Source organism: Arachis hypogaea, chromosome 7, assembly GCF_003086295.3.
Source record: "Arachis hypogaea cultivar Tifrunner chromosome 7, arahy.Tifrunner.gnm2.J5K5, whole genome shotgun sequence".
Taxonomy (NCBI): Eukaryota; Viridiplantae; Streptophyta; class Magnoliopsida; order Fabales; family Fabaceae; genus Arachis; species Arachis hypogaea.
This window is the reverse complement of record NC_092042.1, coordinates 6,738,249-6,758,670: the sequence shown is the minus strand read 5'-3', so window position 1 is coordinate 6,758,670 and position 20,422 is coordinate 6,738,249. Positions and strand designations below refer to the sequence as shown.

At 33.3% G+C, this 20,422-nt stretch overlaps 3 protein-coding genes across 8 annotated transcripts; 2 read left to right on the top strand and 1 right to left on the bottom strand.

Annotated features, from left to right (window-relative positions):
* Positions 1-6: 6 nt before the first annotated feature.
* Positions 7-1,524, top strand: LOC112702258 (1-aminocyclopropane-1-carboxylate oxidase). Its single transcript, XM_025753227.3, has 3 exons — positions 7-202; positions 294-827; positions 985-1,524. The coding sequence occupies exons 1-3, from the start codon at positions 98-100 to the stop codon at positions 1,267-1,269; spliced, it is 924 nt and encodes a 307-aa protein (XP_025609012.1). The 5' UTR covers positions 7-97; the 3' UTR covers positions 1,270-1,524.
* A 3,770-nt stretch (positions 1,525-5,294) lies between these two features.
* On the top strand, positions 5,295-8,580 carry LOC112702257 (vacuolar protein sorting-associated protein 29). 3 transcript variants are annotated; one of them, XM_025753226.3, is made up of 5 exons: positions 5,295-5,842; positions 6,084-6,228; positions 6,322-6,502; positions 7,477-7,614; positions 7,972-8,580. In XM_025753226.3, exons 3-5 carry the CDS (start codon positions 6,371-6,373, stop codon positions 8,272-8,274), a joined length of 573 nt encoding a protein of 190 aa, XP_025609011.1. In that variant the 5' UTR covers positions 5,295-5,842; positions 6,084-6,228; positions 6,322-6,370; the 3' UTR covers positions 8,275-8,580. The 3 variants fall into 3 exon arrangements, with proteins under 3 accessions (XP_025609011.1, XP_025609009.1, XP_025609010.1); XM_025753224.3 differs by having other exon boundaries at positions 6,078-6,228; XM_025753225.3 differs by having other exon boundaries at positions 6,064-6,228.
* Positions 8,581-8,729: 149 nt separating this feature from the next.
* Positions 8,730-11,072, bottom strand: LOC112702256 (chitin elicitor receptor kinase 1). 4 transcript variants are annotated; one of them, XM_025753223.3, is made up of 4 exons: positions 10,785-11,072; positions 10,586-10,685; positions 9,849-10,001; positions 8,730-9,515 (listed from the first exon to the last, which is right to left on the bottom strand). In XM_025753223.3, the coding sequence occupies exons 1-4, from the start codon at positions 10,935-10,937 to the stop codon at positions 9,256-9,258; spliced, it is 666 nt and encodes a 221-aa protein (XP_025609008.1). In that variant the 5' UTR covers positions 10,938-11,072; the 3' UTR covers positions 8,730-9,255. The 4 variants fall into 4 exon arrangements, with proteins under 4 accessions (XP_025609008.1, XP_025609004.1, XP_025609006.1 ...); XM_025753221.3 differs by having other exon boundaries at positions 8,909-9,211; positions 9,361-9,515; positions 10,586-11,072; XM_025753222.3 differs by having other exon boundaries at positions 8,956-9,189; positions 9,361-9,515; positions 10,586-11,072.
* Between the last annotated feature and the right edge of the window lie 9,350 nt (positions 11,073-20,422).

Sequence of the window (20,422 nt, the reverse complement as noted above, 5' to 3'; positions counted from 1 at the left end):
TCCTATAAATAGCACTCTCCTTCTTTCTCATTCTGCATACTCAAAACATATTTATTAACGAAACACACGAAGTGATACAAAAGAGAAAGAGAGAGAGATGGAGAACTTCCCAGTGATTAGCTTAGAGAATGTCAATGGTAACGAGAGGAAGGCTATTCTTGATCAAATTGAAGATGCTTGTAAGAATTGGGGATTCTTTGAGGTACATTATTCATTTATATATTTCATGATTAATGTGATTTGTTTAACATCTTATAGTATAATACATTAATTGGTGTTTTGTATATATATAGTTGGTGAATCATGGAATAGAAGAGGAGCTATTGGACAGAGTGGAGAGGGTAAACAAAGAGCATTATAGAAAATGCATGGAGCAGAGGTTCAAGGAGTTTGCGGCAAGCAAGACCTTATTGGATTGGGAGAGCACCTTCTTCTTGCGCCATCTTCCAGAATCTAACATCTCTGAGGTCGCTGATCTCAGTGATGAGTACAGAGATGTAATGAAGGAGTTTGCAGTGACACTGGAAATTCTTGCAGAGCAGCTGCTTGATCTTTTGTGTGACAATCTTGGATTGGAGAAGGGCTATCTCAAAAACGCCTTTTCTGGATCAAGAGGTCCTTCTTTTGGGACTAAGGTTGCTAACTACCCTCCATGCCCTAACCCTGACCTTGTTAAGGGTCTCCGGGCCCATACCGATGCCGGCGGCATCATCCTTCTATTGCAGGATGACAAGGTCAGCGGCCTCCAGCTTCTCAAGGATGGCAAGTGGGTGGATGTTCCGCCCATGCGCCACTCCATTGTTGTTAATCTTGGTGACCAAATTGAGGTATTTTAACTCTCTTATCACTGATCGTCTGATCCTTAGATAGTGTTATTTTGTCTTCATTATTTATATGCCTAGCATTTACAACAAATTAACTACTTATATTAATTAAGGTGGTTGTTCATATAACCTTGTGAATAATTATGGTGAAATTACATAGGTGATCACAAATGGAAAATACAAGAGTGTGGAGCACCGTGTGATAGCACAAACAAATGGGACAAGGATGTCCATAGCATCATTCTACAACCCTGGAACTGATGCTGTGATATACCCTGCACCATCATTGTTGGAACAAAAGACAGAAGAAGGAGGAGGAAACCAACAATACCCAAAGTTTGTGTTTGAGGACTACATGAAGCTCTATGCTGCACTCAAGTTTCAGGCAAAGGAGCCAAGATTCCAAGCCATGATGAAGGCTTCACTTCCTGCTGCAACAGCATAATTAATTTCAGCTGTGTTTTCTAAGATTGTAATAGCTTTTAAGAAGAAAATTTAGTTGTGTGGAAATGAGTACTTGGGAATAATGCTCGTTTCTTTCTTTTCTTTTATCCTTGTCTATGTCAAAGCTCACAAGAAACATCTTGGTTGACACCGTTGTTAGGGGATCCACTGATATAGATGCTTTTAATAATGCTTGCAACTATATATACAAATTTAATATTTAATCAAAACGAATGAAATGTTACTTTTGTAATAAGTCCATGTTATGGTGGTCATTACATGTTCCTACTTCCTAAATTAATTTTTAAGTATATAATAAATATTATGTTTCCCAAAAACTGACCAAGCTCCAAAGAAGTTACTCTATATAGATAAAAAGATAATGAGTTAGGGTAGAATGTATATTTTGTTTCAGCCCTAAAAAAATAAGAATTATATTTTTATTATTTTGTGAATAAATAAAGTTGGATATTATTTCCAAGATATAAAGCGGATTAAAAAAATTATCCAATCACATTTACATTCACTAACTTCTTTTTTTCTTTCTGCAAGTCCCTAACTTATTTTTTTGAGATGATCCAAAATGAAAGATTAAAATTTAAAAAATGTAATAAACATTAAAAAAAAACTTTATTGATTTCCAAAATTTTAGCAAATACTTAAAGCATTTTTAATGGAGTGTTTTTAAAATATCACTTTTGATATTTTTAAGAAATGAATTAATTTAGAATTGATTTTTATATTAGAGTTGATTTATGAAATGAAATCAGTATCACCTTAGAGATATAGTATCCTTTTAATAGAGAATTAATAAAATTTTGTCACTTATATAATTATATTGATGAAATAATTTAAAATAGTATAAAATTTTAATCAAACTAATATTAAATATTAGAAGAACAAATTTTATTTTTAAATTTTAAATTACTATTTATGATATAGTCTCACAAATATTTTTGTAGGAATCAAAATAAAATAAAATTACAATTAACATAGGAGATATTCTTAGAAGTTGAATTTAACATAATTTTAATATTTTTAAAATTATTTTTTAAAACACATTCTAACGTCCAAACACCGTATGAGAAATTGAGAATCGCTGAATTGGAAAGAAACCGGCCGGTCAGGCTAAATCGAAACCTGACTGGTTTAACCTAACAACACTGTTTTATCACATTTATGTCCCACCAGCCCCTTTCTCCTTCTCTTTCCTTCGAAAATTAAAAATTTACTCTTTCAGAAATCAGAACCTCAAAAATTATTTTCTTTATGGATGCAGTGTTGGTGTGTTGGCCAGATATTGGCTAGGGAGGGAAATTACCGGTGGGTGGAGCTCACCCTCAATACGCTGGGGGCGTAGTGGCTGAGCGGGAGAGCCAGGTGGCAGCACGTCGGGGGCGTGGTTGCTGAGAGGGAGAGCCAGGTGGCAGCACGCCGGGGGCGTGGTGACTCACCACGCAAGGGGCGTGGAACGTGGAGGCCCGTGAGGCTTGGTAGAGCTGCGCGGAGTCCCAATGCTGCTGCTGCACCACGCGGGAGGCGTGTTGCAGGCCTGCCTGCATGCAGGAGACAGCCCCCCCACCCCGGAAACCAGCGCCAGTGATGCTCCTTGATGTATATACGCATGCGTTGGGCTCTCTTCTTCTCCCATTCATAGTGTTTGAGCTGAAGCAAAAAATATAAGGGAGAAGGAGAGAAGGAAGTGGGTTAGTCTGTAGTTAGTATTAGTGAGGAGAGTATAGTGAGTAGTAGTGAATAGTGGTGAGTTAAGTTTATACGTTGAAAGAAAAAGAATATTAGTTCAAAGGATTAAAAAAATGGTACGTAATTATCTGGCGCCTGAAGAACATATTATCAACTATTTGGATCATCTTATTTATATAAGTAGACAAATTTTTTTTTTGCTGTATTTAAAATAAAGTTTATTTTATTTTTTATGTATTTTTTTTATGCACGTATATTTTGTATTGAGAATATTATTCTGTGTATTTTATAAATATTTTAAGAATATAACAATAATTTTTATAAAATAAACGTTAATAATAATAATAATAATAATAATAATAATAATAATAATAATAATAATAATAATAATAATAATAATAATAATATGTATAATTTGTTATAATTTTTGTTATTAAGAATATGTTGAAGAATAAAAAACATATTCTGACTTTGTAATAATATATGTTGCGTGAGTAAGTAAATATTATAATAAATTAAATATGTAAATGTATAAAAAATAATAGTATATTATATTATATTATACTATATTGTTATTAAAAAATAGAAAAAATAAATAAATTGATAAATAAAGATTACTAAAATAATACGTGATAGGTTAATATTATTAAATATTATTATCGCATAAATATGTGAATATTTATTATAATATTTATAAGGATTATTATTTAATTAATGTAACATATATCTTTGTTGATACAGCTTAATAGGAATTTGTTGGTGTGTAAACTGGATCCACCACAGACATGGAATCTGATGGTGGAGAACTACTTACGCGTCACGGGATTCTACCACGTCTCTAGAATTGGAGTCATAAGAGGATTTCACCTCATGTTAGCTGCTCTGGTTGAAAGGTGGAGGCCTGAAACCCACAGCTTTGTATTGCCGATCGGTGAGGTTACAGTGACATTAGAGGATGTCGCTCATATATTCGGCCTACCCATTGATGGAGAGCCTGTCAGTGGATGGACAGATAGTAGTAGCGAGTTCGTTCAAAGTCAGGGCATAGCGATATTCGGTCGTGAGCCATCAGTTAGTCATAATGCAAAGTCCTATATAAAGTTGGGTTGGGTTCGACGTATTAGAGACGCAGAGCTGTTGGACACTGAGGAGTCCATCAGGAGATACGTCAGATGTCATATCTTCTATTTGTTAGGGTCGACCCTATTCACGGATAAGTCGACCGCATATGTCCATGCGAAATATCTACCATTGCTTCACAATTTCGAGCAGATCCATACTTATAGTTGGGGTCAGCTTGTCTCGCTCATCTTTACAGAGCACTATGCCGTGCATCACGATATGATACAAAGGAGATGGATGGCCCTCTGAACTGTTGTTTGTTTGGGCATGGAAGCAAATGTTGTGTCTTGCTCCCGTACCGAGACAAACCCTTCCACCGGCCGAGATACCAGTTGCCAGGAGGTACTAAGTCTTATTTTAGCCGTGTGTTATATTCATGATGCATGTTTGACTTATGGTGAGTTATTTAAATTTTTTCAATTAATAATGTGTCAGGTGGAGTCATTCGGAACGGACCACAGCGTGGTTATCCAAAACCGTAGAGACATTCAGGCATGACATAGACTACATGCAAGAGGTAAATAGTTATATTTTAGCTGTTTCGTTTTTTAATCCATTATTGTTAGGGTTCTAATATGCCAATGATACTGTGGCAGTTTGAGTGGCGACCGTATCACGGATTGATCGTTTCGGACGAGTTACATCCCCATCTTGAGGTGTGTGACATCGTTGTTCCGTTGTTGTCGTTCGAGTGTGTCGAGTGGCACCCTGCGGACTGAGTGATGCGTCAGTATTGATATGCACAACCTCCTCCGCGGACAGCAAGAGATATTCCAGTTGATCAGATTGCGTTGTTCTACGCGAAGTGCAACAACATGACTGGACAGTTTTGCATGAGCCATGGATAGAGGAGTAGGCCAACAGGCAACACAGTCAATTGCGGGTCGGCACCCCCTTCCGACTTGGGATTTTTTCTCGATGGTAGAGTATCGGGATTGGTACGTACGCTCCTATGGAGCTCTACCTTATATAGAGCGGTGCACTTAACACGCCCCACGTGTTACATACTTAGGCCAATCACTCTTCGCCACATTAGCACACCTCCAGCGTGCTGACTCAGCACGTCCCCCACGTGGTGCACCTCCTAGCCAACCAAGTTCTACCACGTCAGCACGCCCCCTACCTGCTGACTAAGCACGCCCCCTGCGTGCTGCCTAGGTAGCTCAACCATAATATACCACCTAGCTTCCACACTCCCACGTGTTATAGGCACCACACCCACTGCATGTTGTGCATTTCATCTGACACGTCTATCTCTCTCTAATACACGGAGTTACTCCATTTTTCCCCAATTCACCAAAATGTTTTCCATATTTAAATTAATGAGCCTCAAACCTTCTCATCAACTAAAATAAACTCTAGCTAGCCTCCACCACCGCCGCCACAAGGAGTGGGACACTTCCTCCGCCCGTCGCACTCAGGAGCTTCCCCCTTCGTCCTGTCGGCGTGCTCCAAGTCTCCTACCCCTGTTCGCTCTCGCCGATCGCAGCTTCTTCCTCGAGGTCAGCTCGGCGTCTGTCGTCCTCGTCTGCTTAGCCGCGCTTCCGTCGCCGTCTGTCGCGCTCAAAAGCTTCCGTCCTCATCTGGTGTTCGTGCTTCGAGTCTCCAACCCCTCTGCTCGTGTGGTCGTCGTCGTCTGTTCTTCGTCTTGTCGCCGTCGTCTGGTCACCGTCCCGCTCGCCGTTGTCTGGTCACCGTTGCGCTCAACCGCTCTCAGTCATACTCTACCCGGACTGCTCAGATCGAAGGTCAGTGAACTGTTCTTCGTTTTTTTTATTAAATCTGATTTGATTTAGGAGAATATTTTTCTATTCCTAAAGTTAATAATATCACTCTTCTTTTTTGTTTTTAAAATATTTTTCATTTTCATTATTTTATTTTTTTATAAAAATTGTCATTAATTGACTTACTCATATTAATTAATTATTATTTAATCGATAATGATTCTGAAGATTAAAAAAAATGTTAGTGTTTTTTCGTTAGGAGCAGGAGGTGGAGGGTCTTCGTCATTCCAATTTGAGTTTCTTGTTTTGATTCGTCGGTTCCCTTGCATCTGCGTGTTGTTTCCTTCGCTGCTGCCACCATTCCCACCGGCTCAATCCCGACGGCGGCATCTGATTCCACAGCCACTCAGGTTCGCTACTCTGTCTCTTTCGCACACTCAAATCAAATAATCTAATTCGTATCTTCTTTCTTGCATGTTCGATAATGTGATGTTTGCGTGCAGGTGCTTGAATCAATAATCAAAAATCTGAATCTGTGATCGATCGTTGAGGATGGTGCTGGTGTTGGCTCTTGGGGATTTACACATACCACATAGGGCTCCTGATCTCCCTGCTAAGTTCAAATCCATGCTTGTTCCTGGCAAGATCCAACACATCATTTGTACAGGAAACCTTTGTATTAAGGTCTCTCTTTCTCTTTCTATCCAATTCAGTTATCACTGATCTTAAGCTAATTTGTTTCAATCGTTGCTGATATCCTTTATTTTACCTTGTTTTTCTTTTTTTGCATAATGTTGTTGTTTGAGTGCATTTGGGTACAAAATTGGTGCTTTCAAATTAATTGTAAATTTTGGAATTCATGGCCACCTCTAAGGACTGTCTTTGGTTGCCACTTAGTAATGGTGAGGAGGAGTATGCATTATTATTCTCCACTTCCAATGACCAAGTTGAGAGGTTTCTTATTCTCTGTATCCTCCTTTTCATCCTAATGTTATCATAACATGGTATGTTCTGTTAATGGATCTAGCTTTGCAATTCAACCTGTCCTTGATATATATTCTGTTAACTTCTGTACAAGGGGCTTGAAATGTCAAGTAGGTTGTGGGACCTAATTCTCATGGTATATCTGTGTGTGACACACATGTATCTGGGATTAAAAAGTACCACTAAATTTTGAGGGTAAATTTTACTGTATTGCTATTAAACGGACAATGTTGTAGAGACGAGGATGCTTGGTTGGATGATTGGACACATTATACTTGATAGGATTGGAAAGGAAGGCATTAGAAAGTTAGAGTGTAACCTATCACAGAGAAGATGGTAGAATCTTGTTTAAAGTGGTAAGGACTTGTTTGGAAAAGGCTTGTAGAGACTCCAATTTAGAGAGTGGATCAAATGGACGGTAGTCCTATGGCTAGAAGTAGACTTACTAGAAACCATGAAGAAACTTATTAAAAATGGCTATGATGTTGGTAGAGCAATAAGGTGGCACTTTATCTATGTTGCTGACCCTAGTGGGACAAGCCTAGTTGTTGTATATACGCATATTATTGAGAATTCCAGTTTTTCATCAAGATATATGTCGTTTAATCCGATGTCATGTCAATGTCTGAGTTTCTTTTAACTTTTAAGCTAACTTAGATGTCAATTGTGTTCAGGAAGTTCATGACTACTTGAAGACTCTTTGTCCAGACTTGCATATAACACGTGGTGAGTATGACGAAGATACAAGATATCCAGAGACCAAAACACTAACCATTGGTCAGTTTAAGCTGGGACTTTGCCATGGTCATCAGGTCTGATTTTCCTTAAACAATTTTCTGCTATTCCCTCCAACTTCATTTCTAGATATATTTGGGCTTTGGCAAGTAATCAGTTTAGGATTCTCTTTGCCATAAGTGGTTACTCCACTATGATATTCCATGATCAAATATGTACTTATTAAGCCAAGAAGAAAAGGGTTTTGGGGGAGTATTTTTAGTGATGCTTTTTGTCAATCTATGTCAAATAATCTCATTCTGCAAGTGTCACTTTACACTGCTCGAGTACATTGTCGGCTTTCCTAATATGTGTTGGATGGTATATCTCATTATAAATTTGTTGCATATTATTTATAAGTACATGATGATTATTTGATCTTAATGGTTATGAAGGTTATTCCCTGGGGAGACCTAGACTCACTTGCAATGCTACAGAGGCAGCTAGATGTAGACATCCTTGTCACAGGTCATACCCATCAGTTTACCGCATACAAACACGAAGGTGGTGTGGTTATAAATCCTGGTTCCGCAACAGGTGCTTATAGCAGCATCACTTATGATGTGAATCCGAGTTTTGTCCTCATGGACATCGATGGCCTGCGTGTTGTGGTATATGTATATGAACTTATCGACGGAGAGGTTAAGGTTGACAAGATTGATTTTAAGAAAACAGCCTCAACCCACACTGCTCATTAGGCATTTGTATCTTGGTCTTAATCTCTCTGTAACTTTTTTTTTTTTTAATTTGGTGTTTCTAGTGTTTTTTTTTAATCCCCTTCTTCACTTTGTAAGAGTATTCTGCTTTAGTTTTATTCTGTTTTGGAGACTAGTAAAAACCTTATTATAGACTACACCAAAGAAGAAAGAAGCCTTAGACTGTCAGTATTCATAGAATTTGATCAAGTTGTGATATGTATGACTGGATGCTATAAACATTTATGGTTGATTAGCAATTTAGCATTGTGCATTCCATTGAATAAATATCTTCTTACATTGGGTTTATGATTAGTATCCTCTATTAAATTAATGCCACTCCCTACGTTATTGTCATGTCTGTTGGAGTGGGTTAAAAACTAGCTAACACTTTGAAGCAAGAGAAAGATTCTAATCTTTTATTCATGAGGAATGTATAGTGTAGACAGATCAGCTAATGAAAGAGAAAACATCAGCTTCAATTCAAATAAATTGGATAAGCTTTTAGTATTTGTGGATTGTGAGGCAGGCCTGTGCTAGTTCCGATCTCTCAGAGTAATATATAACTAGTAGATAATACCTTGAAAACTAAATCAATTGAGTAATTATAATTATCTCCAAGCCTAGGATCCACCAGTTCTTTAAGACCTTTAGGATCTGATTGATCAAAAACTTGATGAAACAGCCACAAAAATCACCAGAAAAATTAGAAAAGAAGGAACATAAATACAATCTGAATTACTTGTGTAAAGCCACTAGGCCCTCTGATGTTATCAGCTTTCACACAAAAAAGAAGTAATGCATAGTAGGGTATCAAAATTCACCAAAGCTACAAGTCCCTTGATTTCAGCACCACCATTGATCACAGTTCTGCGAGAAATTCTTTTGATGCGTTCATGTCCATCTTCTTTATTGCAGCTTTTTGTGTTATTAGAGAGAACTTCAGTGGAATTAGAAAAGATGGAAAGTAAAACAACTGCCAATCTATCCTAATTCTAACATATTTATAGTATATACAACTATAAAAAAAAATATGTAACCTTTCTGAAAAATCTTGTAATCAAATCTAACAACATAGAGATTACAAACCTTGCCATTCAGCTCTGCATAATAGATTTCTCCAAAACCACCTTTACCAATTTTGTTAGCCAAATTGAAGTTACTTGTGGCATGGGCCAGTTCTTCATATGAAAACTCTGCTGATTTTTCTATACTTGTGTTTACAAAGCTATCAGAGGCTTTATCTGAAAGAGGGATGATAAATAAGAGTCATTCGACTGTTCATGTTCACCATTCTTGCATGATACACAAACATAAATTATACTGAAGCCATCAAGAAACTGGAAAGGAAACTATCTCTAAGTAAAAGAGTTGTCAAACCATTCTTTTAACATTTGTTTTTTCAGATGTACAAACTAAGTATTTGACTCTCATTTTATATGGTAGCATCATATTTTTGGAATGTCAAGCCAACCAAATCATTAAAAATTTTAAGTACTTCCCCATGTTCAAATTAAAGGGCTATTTGAGGGAGTTTCAAACTTTGAACAAGTATGAAATATGTGCAAAATCCATACCTTCCCTAGCTCGAGCAGTGTTCCGACCGAAATATTCTGTTCTCAGTTTTTTCTTCTTCCTTCCGCAACATTTAATACAAACACAAAATGCTAATAACAGAAGTACTGCTACAACTCCAACAGATATTCCAGCAACAACCTTACCTGGTAGACCTGTTCTACAAGAACGAAATTGAGCAGAAAGTAGTACTATTACATTTGTCTTTTAGAATATCCTTACCCAGGATTGGGTATTGATATCAAATTCGAGTGTAAACAATTATCAATAAGACTACTTTCTTCTGATTGAGAATGGACAAACCTCCAGAGCTGAAAATGAAAATGACAATACATTCATAAAAATTAGCAGGTTATTAGAGAATTGCATGAAGCCAATAAGGTTTGAACTTTAAAGAACAATACCTTGGGCGAAGAGGCGCATAGTTGCCGTTTTCATTTGGAAAGTGAAATGAAAAGAAATATGAAGAATTTTTCTCAAGGTTTAAGTTCCTGATAAACTAATTTGAAATATACATTCATAACCATGATGCTAATTTTATTAATTATTATACTCTTGAATGCATTTAAGTTCAACTGCAAAAAGCCAAACTGCTTAGGAATTAGCATAGATATGAGGGACTGCTCTACTTTCAGTTCTATCTATAAATGCACCATATGTCACAAATCTTAACATGTACATAATCCTCATGAATTTATATAAGACGACCTAAACATGGCATCGAAATCAGAAAGCGAACCTCTGCCGGGAATATAAACCAGACCACTCCCTTTGCTGAAATTTACACCGGGGTTGTATTTCATCAACTCAGGATCAAGCTTTGTCTGGTTTGCAATTGACTGCAAGGAATCCTCAGGCTTAAGAGGGTATGTGATGAACAATCCATAATCTTTGCTAATATTACTGTCTCCACAAGAACAGTTAACTGTCACATTAACCTTTCCACCGGCCGGAATAGCATCTTGTGAATAGCTGTTAGTGTTCTGCAGCCACTCTGCTGTGACCAAGTTGGAAAAAGTCCCATTGGTAATGGCTGAGTAGTCGTCGTCGCGAGTAACTGAGTACTGGAATGTGTGGCACAGAAACTCCATCTATAATGCAAATGTTAGAATTTTGTGTTAGAATCAAAGTTTCAATTTAAAATAAGTGTGTGAATTGTGATAGCTCATCATTCATGCAATCACAAGGTATTGGAACTTTAACTATGGTATGTGATGGATGTGAGGTGTCTTTGTTGTATCTAAAACAATATCTTCAACTTTGTGAAGAAGATTGGATTGCATGATGTATGAAATATAAAGCAGGCTGGAATCATTGTTCCAAAGATAGTAAGAAGCAAAAGCTAAGTCACAGATCTTGCTACACTTTGATTCTGCACTCAAACGTAAAGTAATCAGCAACAAGAACAACAATGAAAACATGAAATTGTGTTCCATTGTTAGTGGAATCAAGCTTGTGCAAAGTATGCACATCACACATACAAAGATAAATAATAATAGTGGTAATAATTTAAAACAGTGACAACCTGAAATTGGTAAAAGTGACAAGGATTTGAATTTAGGTTTCTTACTAAAATTTTGAGTATATATTTAAAGGAAAAATATTGGAGACCAAGAGCTAGTCAGTCAAGTTTTGATAACAATAATTAATTATTATTTTTTATTAAAAATAGAAAAAATAATGGAGACCAAGATGAGTCCAGCCAATTTCTGCCAATTTTCATTGGGCCGGACTCTAGAGCTCATTTTATTAAAAAAACCACGTCTCTACCTACCCAAGGTTAAACCTAATTTCTCCCGAATACTATAATAAATCTAATTTATACAAATTTTAACCGTGCAGCCACATTCAGCAATTCCCCCTTCAGCGCCGTCCAACCGTCAGTCTTGGGAGTCTTCTTCGGTTGCTGGCGTCAATCCTGGTCAGCGCTGCCGGCGCGTCCGTCATCGACCGAACCAGTGGCTACCCGAAATCACCTCAGCGCCGCCACAACTGTTGCATGTCACCGTCGGCCCTCCCTTGAGGACGCATCCACTCCTCCGAGGTAGCACCCGATGGCGCCTCCTGTTGCTCTGCATCCACGCACGCCGCGGTGGAAGTCTCCCTGCTTCGTCGAAGCACTAGCAACTAGCAAGCGCCTCTGCTGTTCGCCTTGCACAGTCCTAGCCAGCGCCGCTCCCAGCCTCGCCTCTGAGACGCGTCGCGCAGGGTGTTCCTCTTCCGTAGCTGTCGCTGCGGTAACAGGTTAGTGGTAATTCACGAGGTAACAGGTTAGTGGTAATTCAGGTTTCGATAAATAGATTGTTGGAGGTTTGTTTTGGGTGCATGTTATAAGATTTGACATTCATACAAGATGATTTTTTTAATTTGTGAATGCTACTTTTAAGTAATGCTAGTAAAATTGATATATGAATTGAATTTAATTGTTTGTATAATATTGGTTCATATATTTTGGAGGAGAATTGTTGTATGCGATAGTAATTACAGTGGATAATAGTGGATAAGAGAATTTTGAAATATAGGATAAAAAAATTAGATTATTAGTTCATACATGTTTTATCTGTTCTGATTTAAATTAGATTCAAATGTAGTCAACGTATAATTAAGTTTAAAAAATATTTAGTTGTTATCCTTATAAATTTAGAGTGATATTTTAGAGTGTTAAGCAAAAATAGTAGTTATAATCTCATTAATTGACTGCTATTTCGGATATGTCTTTTGAATTAAAAGTAATTTTTATAGACATTCCATGATTCACCTAATGTTATTATTGATTGGTTTTTGTTTCGCTACGTTAGGTGTTCATTGAGGTGTTCATTGACCCAAGTTCTATAAAAAAAAATGGCGTGTTTTTTTTTAATCAAAGTTACTTTTCATGAAACGTTGCATGTTTCAAATTATTTGCAAGGTTGTTAGAAACTGAATTTATTTTGTTGATCCGGCTGTCCTTGCTTCTATTGTTGTTTTGATAATTTATAATCATCTGAAATAAAATATTTCAAAACCACCTTAATCACATAATTATAACCAAGCGTCGTAATATTTTTCTTTTTCTTAGTAAGATATATTTTATTAATATATATATGCATAAGTGAATTTTAATAAAAAATAATTTTTTTTTAAAATATAATAACTGTAATAATGACTTCACTTAAGTCGTACATAAATATTTATGACTTTCAAAAGAGAAAAAAATCTGTTTTATTTCTCGTACAAAAAGATATGAAATCATCATGGTCATATATATGAATGTGATTAAAATAAATAATTATTTAAATATGTAATAATTATTATATTATATTAGCTAGTATTTGTCTTTCTAAATTATTTTAAGTATTAATATAACTCATCAATTAATATATATTAGTTGATAATAATAGATGATTATAAGATTATACTAAAAAAGAAGATAACATAGAAGTTAAAAAAAAAATTTATAGTATAAAAATTATATTTGTTGATATGGCAGTTGTGTTCTTTTGGCAGTTGTTGAAAGTTCAGAAAAAAAAAACATTATTATTCATACACAAAAAATTGTTACAGTTAAGTTAATCAAATAATTATACAAAATGTAATATTTACACGTATGAAAGAGAAAACACTAATTCTTGCAAAGTATCAGCAGAGAATCCATCTTCATCATGCAAAACTTAGTAATGAGTAGGGCGAATTGTCCTCTATACCAATATAAAAAAAGGTACAAAAAAATATGTTATAAGCAACTTAGTAATGAATAGGCCGAATTGTCCCTTATACTAATATAAAAGAAGTACAAAAAAATATGTTTTAAATATTATGAAGGTAAATTTTTTTCAAGAAATACTGTTAATTAAAAAATAGCATCCCCAACAAATGAATAAGAGTTCTTGAGCAGGAAAATTTTTGTGTAGTGTTATAAAGGTGGTTGATTAATAGCTTAATTGATAAAAGACAATTAGTATTATTTAAATTTTGTAAATTGATAATTATCTTGCATAAAAAATTAAATTTTAAAATTGAACCATAACAGATTTCAAAAAAAATAAATATTAATGCAGTATTATATCATAAAAAATGACTCAATAATAATAAAAATAAATTAATTAAAAGTTATCTTATTGCATGTTGTTCCTGCCCTTGTTATTGTTTTTGAAGTATAATAATTACTATTATATAGGTGGTTCTAATAAAGAACACTCTTCCTTGATAATAGTAATTATTATACTTCAAAAGATGATTATGACTTAATAAAATAATAACAGGAGTAAGAACAACAGATAATAAAACAGCTTCTAATTTATTTATTTTTATTATTATTAAGCCATATTTTATGGCATGATACTACGTTAATATTTATTTTTCTGTTTAATTTTAAAATTTAATTTTTCATGCAAGATAATTATCTATTTAAAAAATTTAAGTAATACTAATTGGTCTTTTATCAATTAAGGTATTATTAAACTACCTTTATATCACACTTAAGAATTCTTATTCATTTGTTGGGGATGCTGTTTTTAAATTAAGAGTATTTCTTGCAAAAAATTTATCTTTATAATATTTGTAACATATTTTTTGTACTTCTTTTATATTGGTATAAGAGACAACTCGACCTATTCATTATTAAGTTTTGCATGATGGAATTAGGTTCTCTATCGATGCTTTGCAAGAATTAATACTTTCTCTTTCATTTGTGTAAATATTACATTTTATATGATTATTTGATTAACTTAATTATATGTGTAAGAATTTTCTGTATATAAATAATAATGTTTCATTTTCTATTTCTGAATTTTCAATGGCGGTCAGACGAGCACAACTGCCATATCAATAAGTATAACTTTCATACTATAAATTTCATGTTATTCCCTTTTTTTAGTATAATCTTATAATCATCTATTATTATTATTATCAATTATCTGCTATATATCTATTCTATTCATCAATATATGTTGATTGATGAGTTGTATAATATCCAAAATAATTTAGAAAGAAAAATGCTAGCTGAAATGATATAATAATTATTACATACTCAAATAGTTATTTATTTTAATCACATTCATATATATGACTATGATGAGTTCGTATTTTTTTTACGGAACAATTTTTTTCTCTTTTGAAGCCATAGTACCTATGTATATTAGACTTAACTGAATTCATGATTGCAGTTATTACATTCCAAAAACAAGGAAGAGTGTTTTTTATTAGAATCCACCTATACATATATATTAATAGAATATATCTTACTAAAAAATGTTATGATAGTTGCTATTATATAGTTAAGGTAGTTCTAAAATATTTTAATTCAGATGATTATGAATTATCAAAATAACAACAACAGTGGCAGAAACAGCAGGTAATAAAACAACTTCGAATCTTATTTTTTGCGAAATCGACAAAATAAATTGAGTTTTTGATAACCCTACAAATAATTTAAAACATGAAAAGTAACCTCGATGAGAAGACACAACAATTTTTTATAGAACTTGAATCAATGAATACCTAACGTAACAAAACAAAAACTAGTTAGTGACAACCATATATATTAGGTGAATCATGGAAGGGTACATTTGATTCAAAGATGCATCGAAATAACAGTCAGTTAATAAGAATACAATTATTTTTGCACTCCAAAACATCACTTCAAATTTACAGCGATTAAAATTAGATATTTTTTAAACCCAATTATACGTTGACCCCATTCGAACCCAATTTAAATCTAGACAGATAAACACATACGAGCTAATAATCCATTTTTTTATCCCATATTTTAGAATTCTCTTATCCACTATGATTACCAACGCATACAACAGCTCTCCAGACTCCAGCAAAGCATAATAAACCAATATCATACAAACAATTAAATGCAACTCATATATCAATCCCGCTAACATTATTTAAAAATAGCAACCACAAATTAAAAGAATAATCTTGTATGAATGTCAAACCCTATAACATGCACCTAAAACAGCAACAATCTCTTTTTATCTAAACCGTGAATTACCACTAACCTATCATCGCAGCGACAGCGACGGAGGAGGGACACCCTGCGCAACGTGTCTCGGAGGCGAGGCTAGGAGCGGCATTGGCTAGGGCTGTGCAGGGCAAACAGCAGAGGCAGGAGTGGATGTGTCTTCAACGGAGGGCCGATGGTGACATACAGGAGTTGTGGCGTGATTTTGGGAAGCCACTCAGTCGGTCGATGACGGACGCTGACCAGGATTGACGCCGGCGACCAAAGACGACGCTGAAGGGGGAATTAGTGGATGTGGCTACACGGTTAAAATTTGTGTAAATTAGGTTTACTATATTAATTGGGAGAAATTAGGTTTAACCTTGGGGATGTGACTTTTTGAATGAAATAGACTCGGGAGTCTAGCCCATAGTTATCAGAATCGGACCGGACTGGCCGATTCAACCGAAAAACCGGTGATTTGACCGGTTCGATTTAGGTTGCAGACCGTTTCTGCAATTAATCCGGTCAACGACGGTCAAACTCGTTGAAAACCGGACGAGTCAACGCGAACCGATGCGGTTCGGGCGCATGAACCGCGCGTCTCCACGGTGCACCGGCGGGCATGTTCACAAAAATGCATCACTTGGGATTCGAACCAGGAAGCTTGTGCAAAATCTTCAACTCCCTTGCCACTAAGCCAATCATTCTTCTTTGAGAGTGATAGGCTAATAATAATATATAATAAGAAACTTTACATGACAATGCTCTAAGCTAACAACCATACACTAGTTCATATGTCTAACATTAATTTTATTTATATGTAATTTTTTTTTAGATTAGACCATTAAATTAAAGGCTAATAATTTATATAAATTATATATATCATATTAAAGTAATAAGCTAATGAAATTTATATATAATTTATTTAAATTTAAATAATATAAAATATTAAACCCTAATTTTTATTTTTTAATAAATATTGTATTATAATTTTATATATTTATTTAATTATTACTGGATTAAACGGTTTGACCACTGACTCATCGGTTGAACCACTAACCCAGTGACCCAGTAACTTCACCGGGTCGATTGCCGGTTCGGTTCTGATAACTATGGTCTAGCCCAATAAAAATTAACAAGAATTATCTGGACCCCTCTTAATTACATAGTGAAATTAAAATTTTAAATTAGTCTCTGAAAATTACACCCGTTAGGTATATTAATCTCTCTATCACTTTTAATATTTATATTAAATAAATAAGTTCCTAACAATTTTTTTTAGGACGTCGTTATTAACAAATTTTATTATAAGACAAATTAGTCTTCCTTATAAAGAAATCAATTTGTATCAAAGATTTTCAAAGTAATAAAAGTTTATTGAAAAATAAAATTACGATTTAAAATTTTTTTAGTATTAATTTAAATGATTACTCTAATTCTTAATCAAACTCCAATTTGAGCTGCTAAATTTTTCTATGGACTCTATCTATTAAAAAGAATTAATATTAATATAGAATACCAAATCTTTTTATTATATAAGAATAATAATAGATTTTTTTATTTTGTAAAAAAATTAAAAAATATTTCAAATAAAAACAGAAGGATTAAAAGTTAACTTACTTAAATAAGATATACCAATTAATTACTTAAGTTGACGAAACATAATGCTAGAAAGTTAACCATATATTTAGAAACTACTTTAAATTCTATTTTAGATAAATTTTGTTTTTTCATCTACCAAGTGTAAATTACTTTTTTAGTCTTAGTATATTTTAATTATTTGTCAAAGTTTTATTAACTAACTAATATACCTTGGGTAAAGTTGTTCTTTCCATTTTTTTTTCTTGCATCATAATTGTTGAGTGTATTTTTTTCTCAAATTATTTTTTTTAGAAATGAAGTCAATGAGTTATAATTCAAATGAGAGTCTCTTCATACTCATTTAAGAGATTGTAAATTCAAGTCTCTCTATCTTTAATAAAAAAAAATAAAGCACCATATTTTATCTTGATTTATTCAATGTATAATCGATTAAAAGAAAATGAAAGAAAACCATTCATTTCATAACATATGAAAAATAATTTGTATCCTTTTATAATAAATCATTTTAATAATTTTTAAATAGTTAGTTAAGAAAATCACGTATGCTTTACAAATATATTTTATTTTATTTTATATCTATTATATATTTTAATTTTACAACTAAAATATATCACTTTTTTATTATAATTGGAATCAAATCTTTTTCTCCAAAATTAAGAAATTCTCCTCTCCTACTAATTTTACAACCAAAATATGTCATATGTCACTCTTTTATTGTAATTGAAATTAAATCTTTCCCTCCAAAATTAAAAAAATTCTTCCCTCCTCCTTACTAATTTTACAACCAAAATGTGCCACATGTCACTCCCTCATTGCAATTGAAATCAAATCTTTCTCTCTAAAATTAAAGAGTTCTCCTCTCCTCTCTCTTTCTTTCTCTATTTCTCTCATTCCTTCAACCACTCTATCTATTTTATATATCATTATCAATATCAATGACTAATTACTAATTTGACAATAAACAATGTGCAACATGACATTCTTTTTAATTGCATTAAAATTAAAATTGAAATTGAAATATACCTATATTATGTATCATATATTACTATCTAATTTAATAATCAAATGTGACGCATGACACTCTCTTATTAAAATTGAGAGAAAATATTTTTTTTTTCAAAATTAATAAACTCCCTTCCTAAATTCTCTCATCTACCTCTCTTTATTTTTTTATTTCTCTCTACTAATTTTACTCTATATATAATTTATATTTTATATTAGTAATTTGACAAATCAAAATATGTCATCTGATATTTTTTACAATTAAAATAATTTTTTTTCTTTTAAAATTAACAAACTTTCACTCTCACTCTCGTTCTTCATCTTTATCTTTCTCTCTTTTTTCTCATTCTCTATTTTTTCTATCAATCTTTTTTACAGAAAACAAAATTAACAAAATAATATAATTTAAATAAAAGTATTATTATTATTGTTATTATATACATAATTTTTTATTTAGTTTTAAATTTTCACCGCTTATCTTTCTAATCTATATTTTCATTTCTCTTCTTTCAAATATTTATTACATATAATTTGGAGAGAATACTAATGTTATAATTAAAAGTTAGAATCAAGATTCAATTGTTTTAAAAAGATAAATTTTGAGTTAATTTTATAATTATCAGTATAATTTTTTATACTAATATCTAATTATATTTTTATATACACAAGGAGAAAAAATATTATTTTTAAATAATAAGTATAAAGTTTAATTATTTCTATTTGTGCAACAGACTTAACAGTTAACACCTAATTAAATGTAAAAGTATACACGTTAAATTATTTTAAATTTTAGATAACTAATATTAAAATTAATTATTAATAAAAAATTAGACTTTTTCATATAAAAATAATAACTAAAAATCTTATTATTTGATTTTTTATTTACAGATACTTTGATTTTTTTTAGTCAAAAACTTTTATCAACCTATGACTTTTTTTTTGTAAAAATAGTTTGATTTTATAAATCTTTTGTACCATGCATAATCTTTACTGTCAGAACAAAATAGACTATAATTTTAAAAAATTTATATTCTCGTAATATTATTTTGAATAAAAATACTAGTTTTTTTTGGTGACTAAATAGAAAAGAAAGAAAAAAGAGACAAAACCAAATTAATTGGCTACGGTCATATCTAAATCTATTAGATGTTGAAGCTCACTCCATGGTTGGCTCCAATTCGAGTGAATGTCCGCGACAGAAGCAGCTGCTTTAGCCATACAATCTGCAACACTATTTGCAGTCCTCTGAATTAAAAGAATAGAGACTCTCCAATTCCAATTCATAACCTCCTGAATATGCTTTGCCAAATCCCATTCCGGAATATCCTTACTAAGCATTCTTTGGTTTACCAAGAAAAGAGCTTCTAAACAGTCTGTTTCACAAATAACCTCACGAAATCCACTCTCCCAAGCAAGAAGTAAACCTCTCCAAATTGCATACAATTCAGCAAAAAGAACACTGCACACTTCGACTTTTCCAGTGCAACCTTGCAACCAACATCCATCAGGATTGCGAATAATACAACTAAAACCAGCATAGCCAGAAGGAGCAAACCAACTAGCATCACAATTCAATTTAACAGAATGAACTGGAGGTGGAACCCAATGCAAACAAAGTGAAAGAGGAGACAGAGATTGATGCATAGCAAAAATAGTGTGAAACTCCCTTACTGAACTACGAATCAAACTCACCACTTTACTAGCACTCCATGAATCATCTATATTAAATAAGTCATGATTTCTGCTTCTCCAAATCCACCAGATAGTCAAAAAGAAAAGAAAAGCATCTCCACTCCTTGCACCTCTGTAGAGCCAATCATGTAAATTCGAGTTATCTGAATACAAGCCTAAAAGGGTCCAGACCTCCTTGGCACTAGGGCACTCCCGAAGACAATGAAGAGTGGATTCAGAACCATTCTGACACCGATGACAGGTGCTAGATAAAGCTAAACCACGACCCAAACGAAACTCTGCTGTAGGAATAGCATTATGGAGACTGAGCCAAATCAAGAACTTATACTTCTCAGGAATATGCAGACG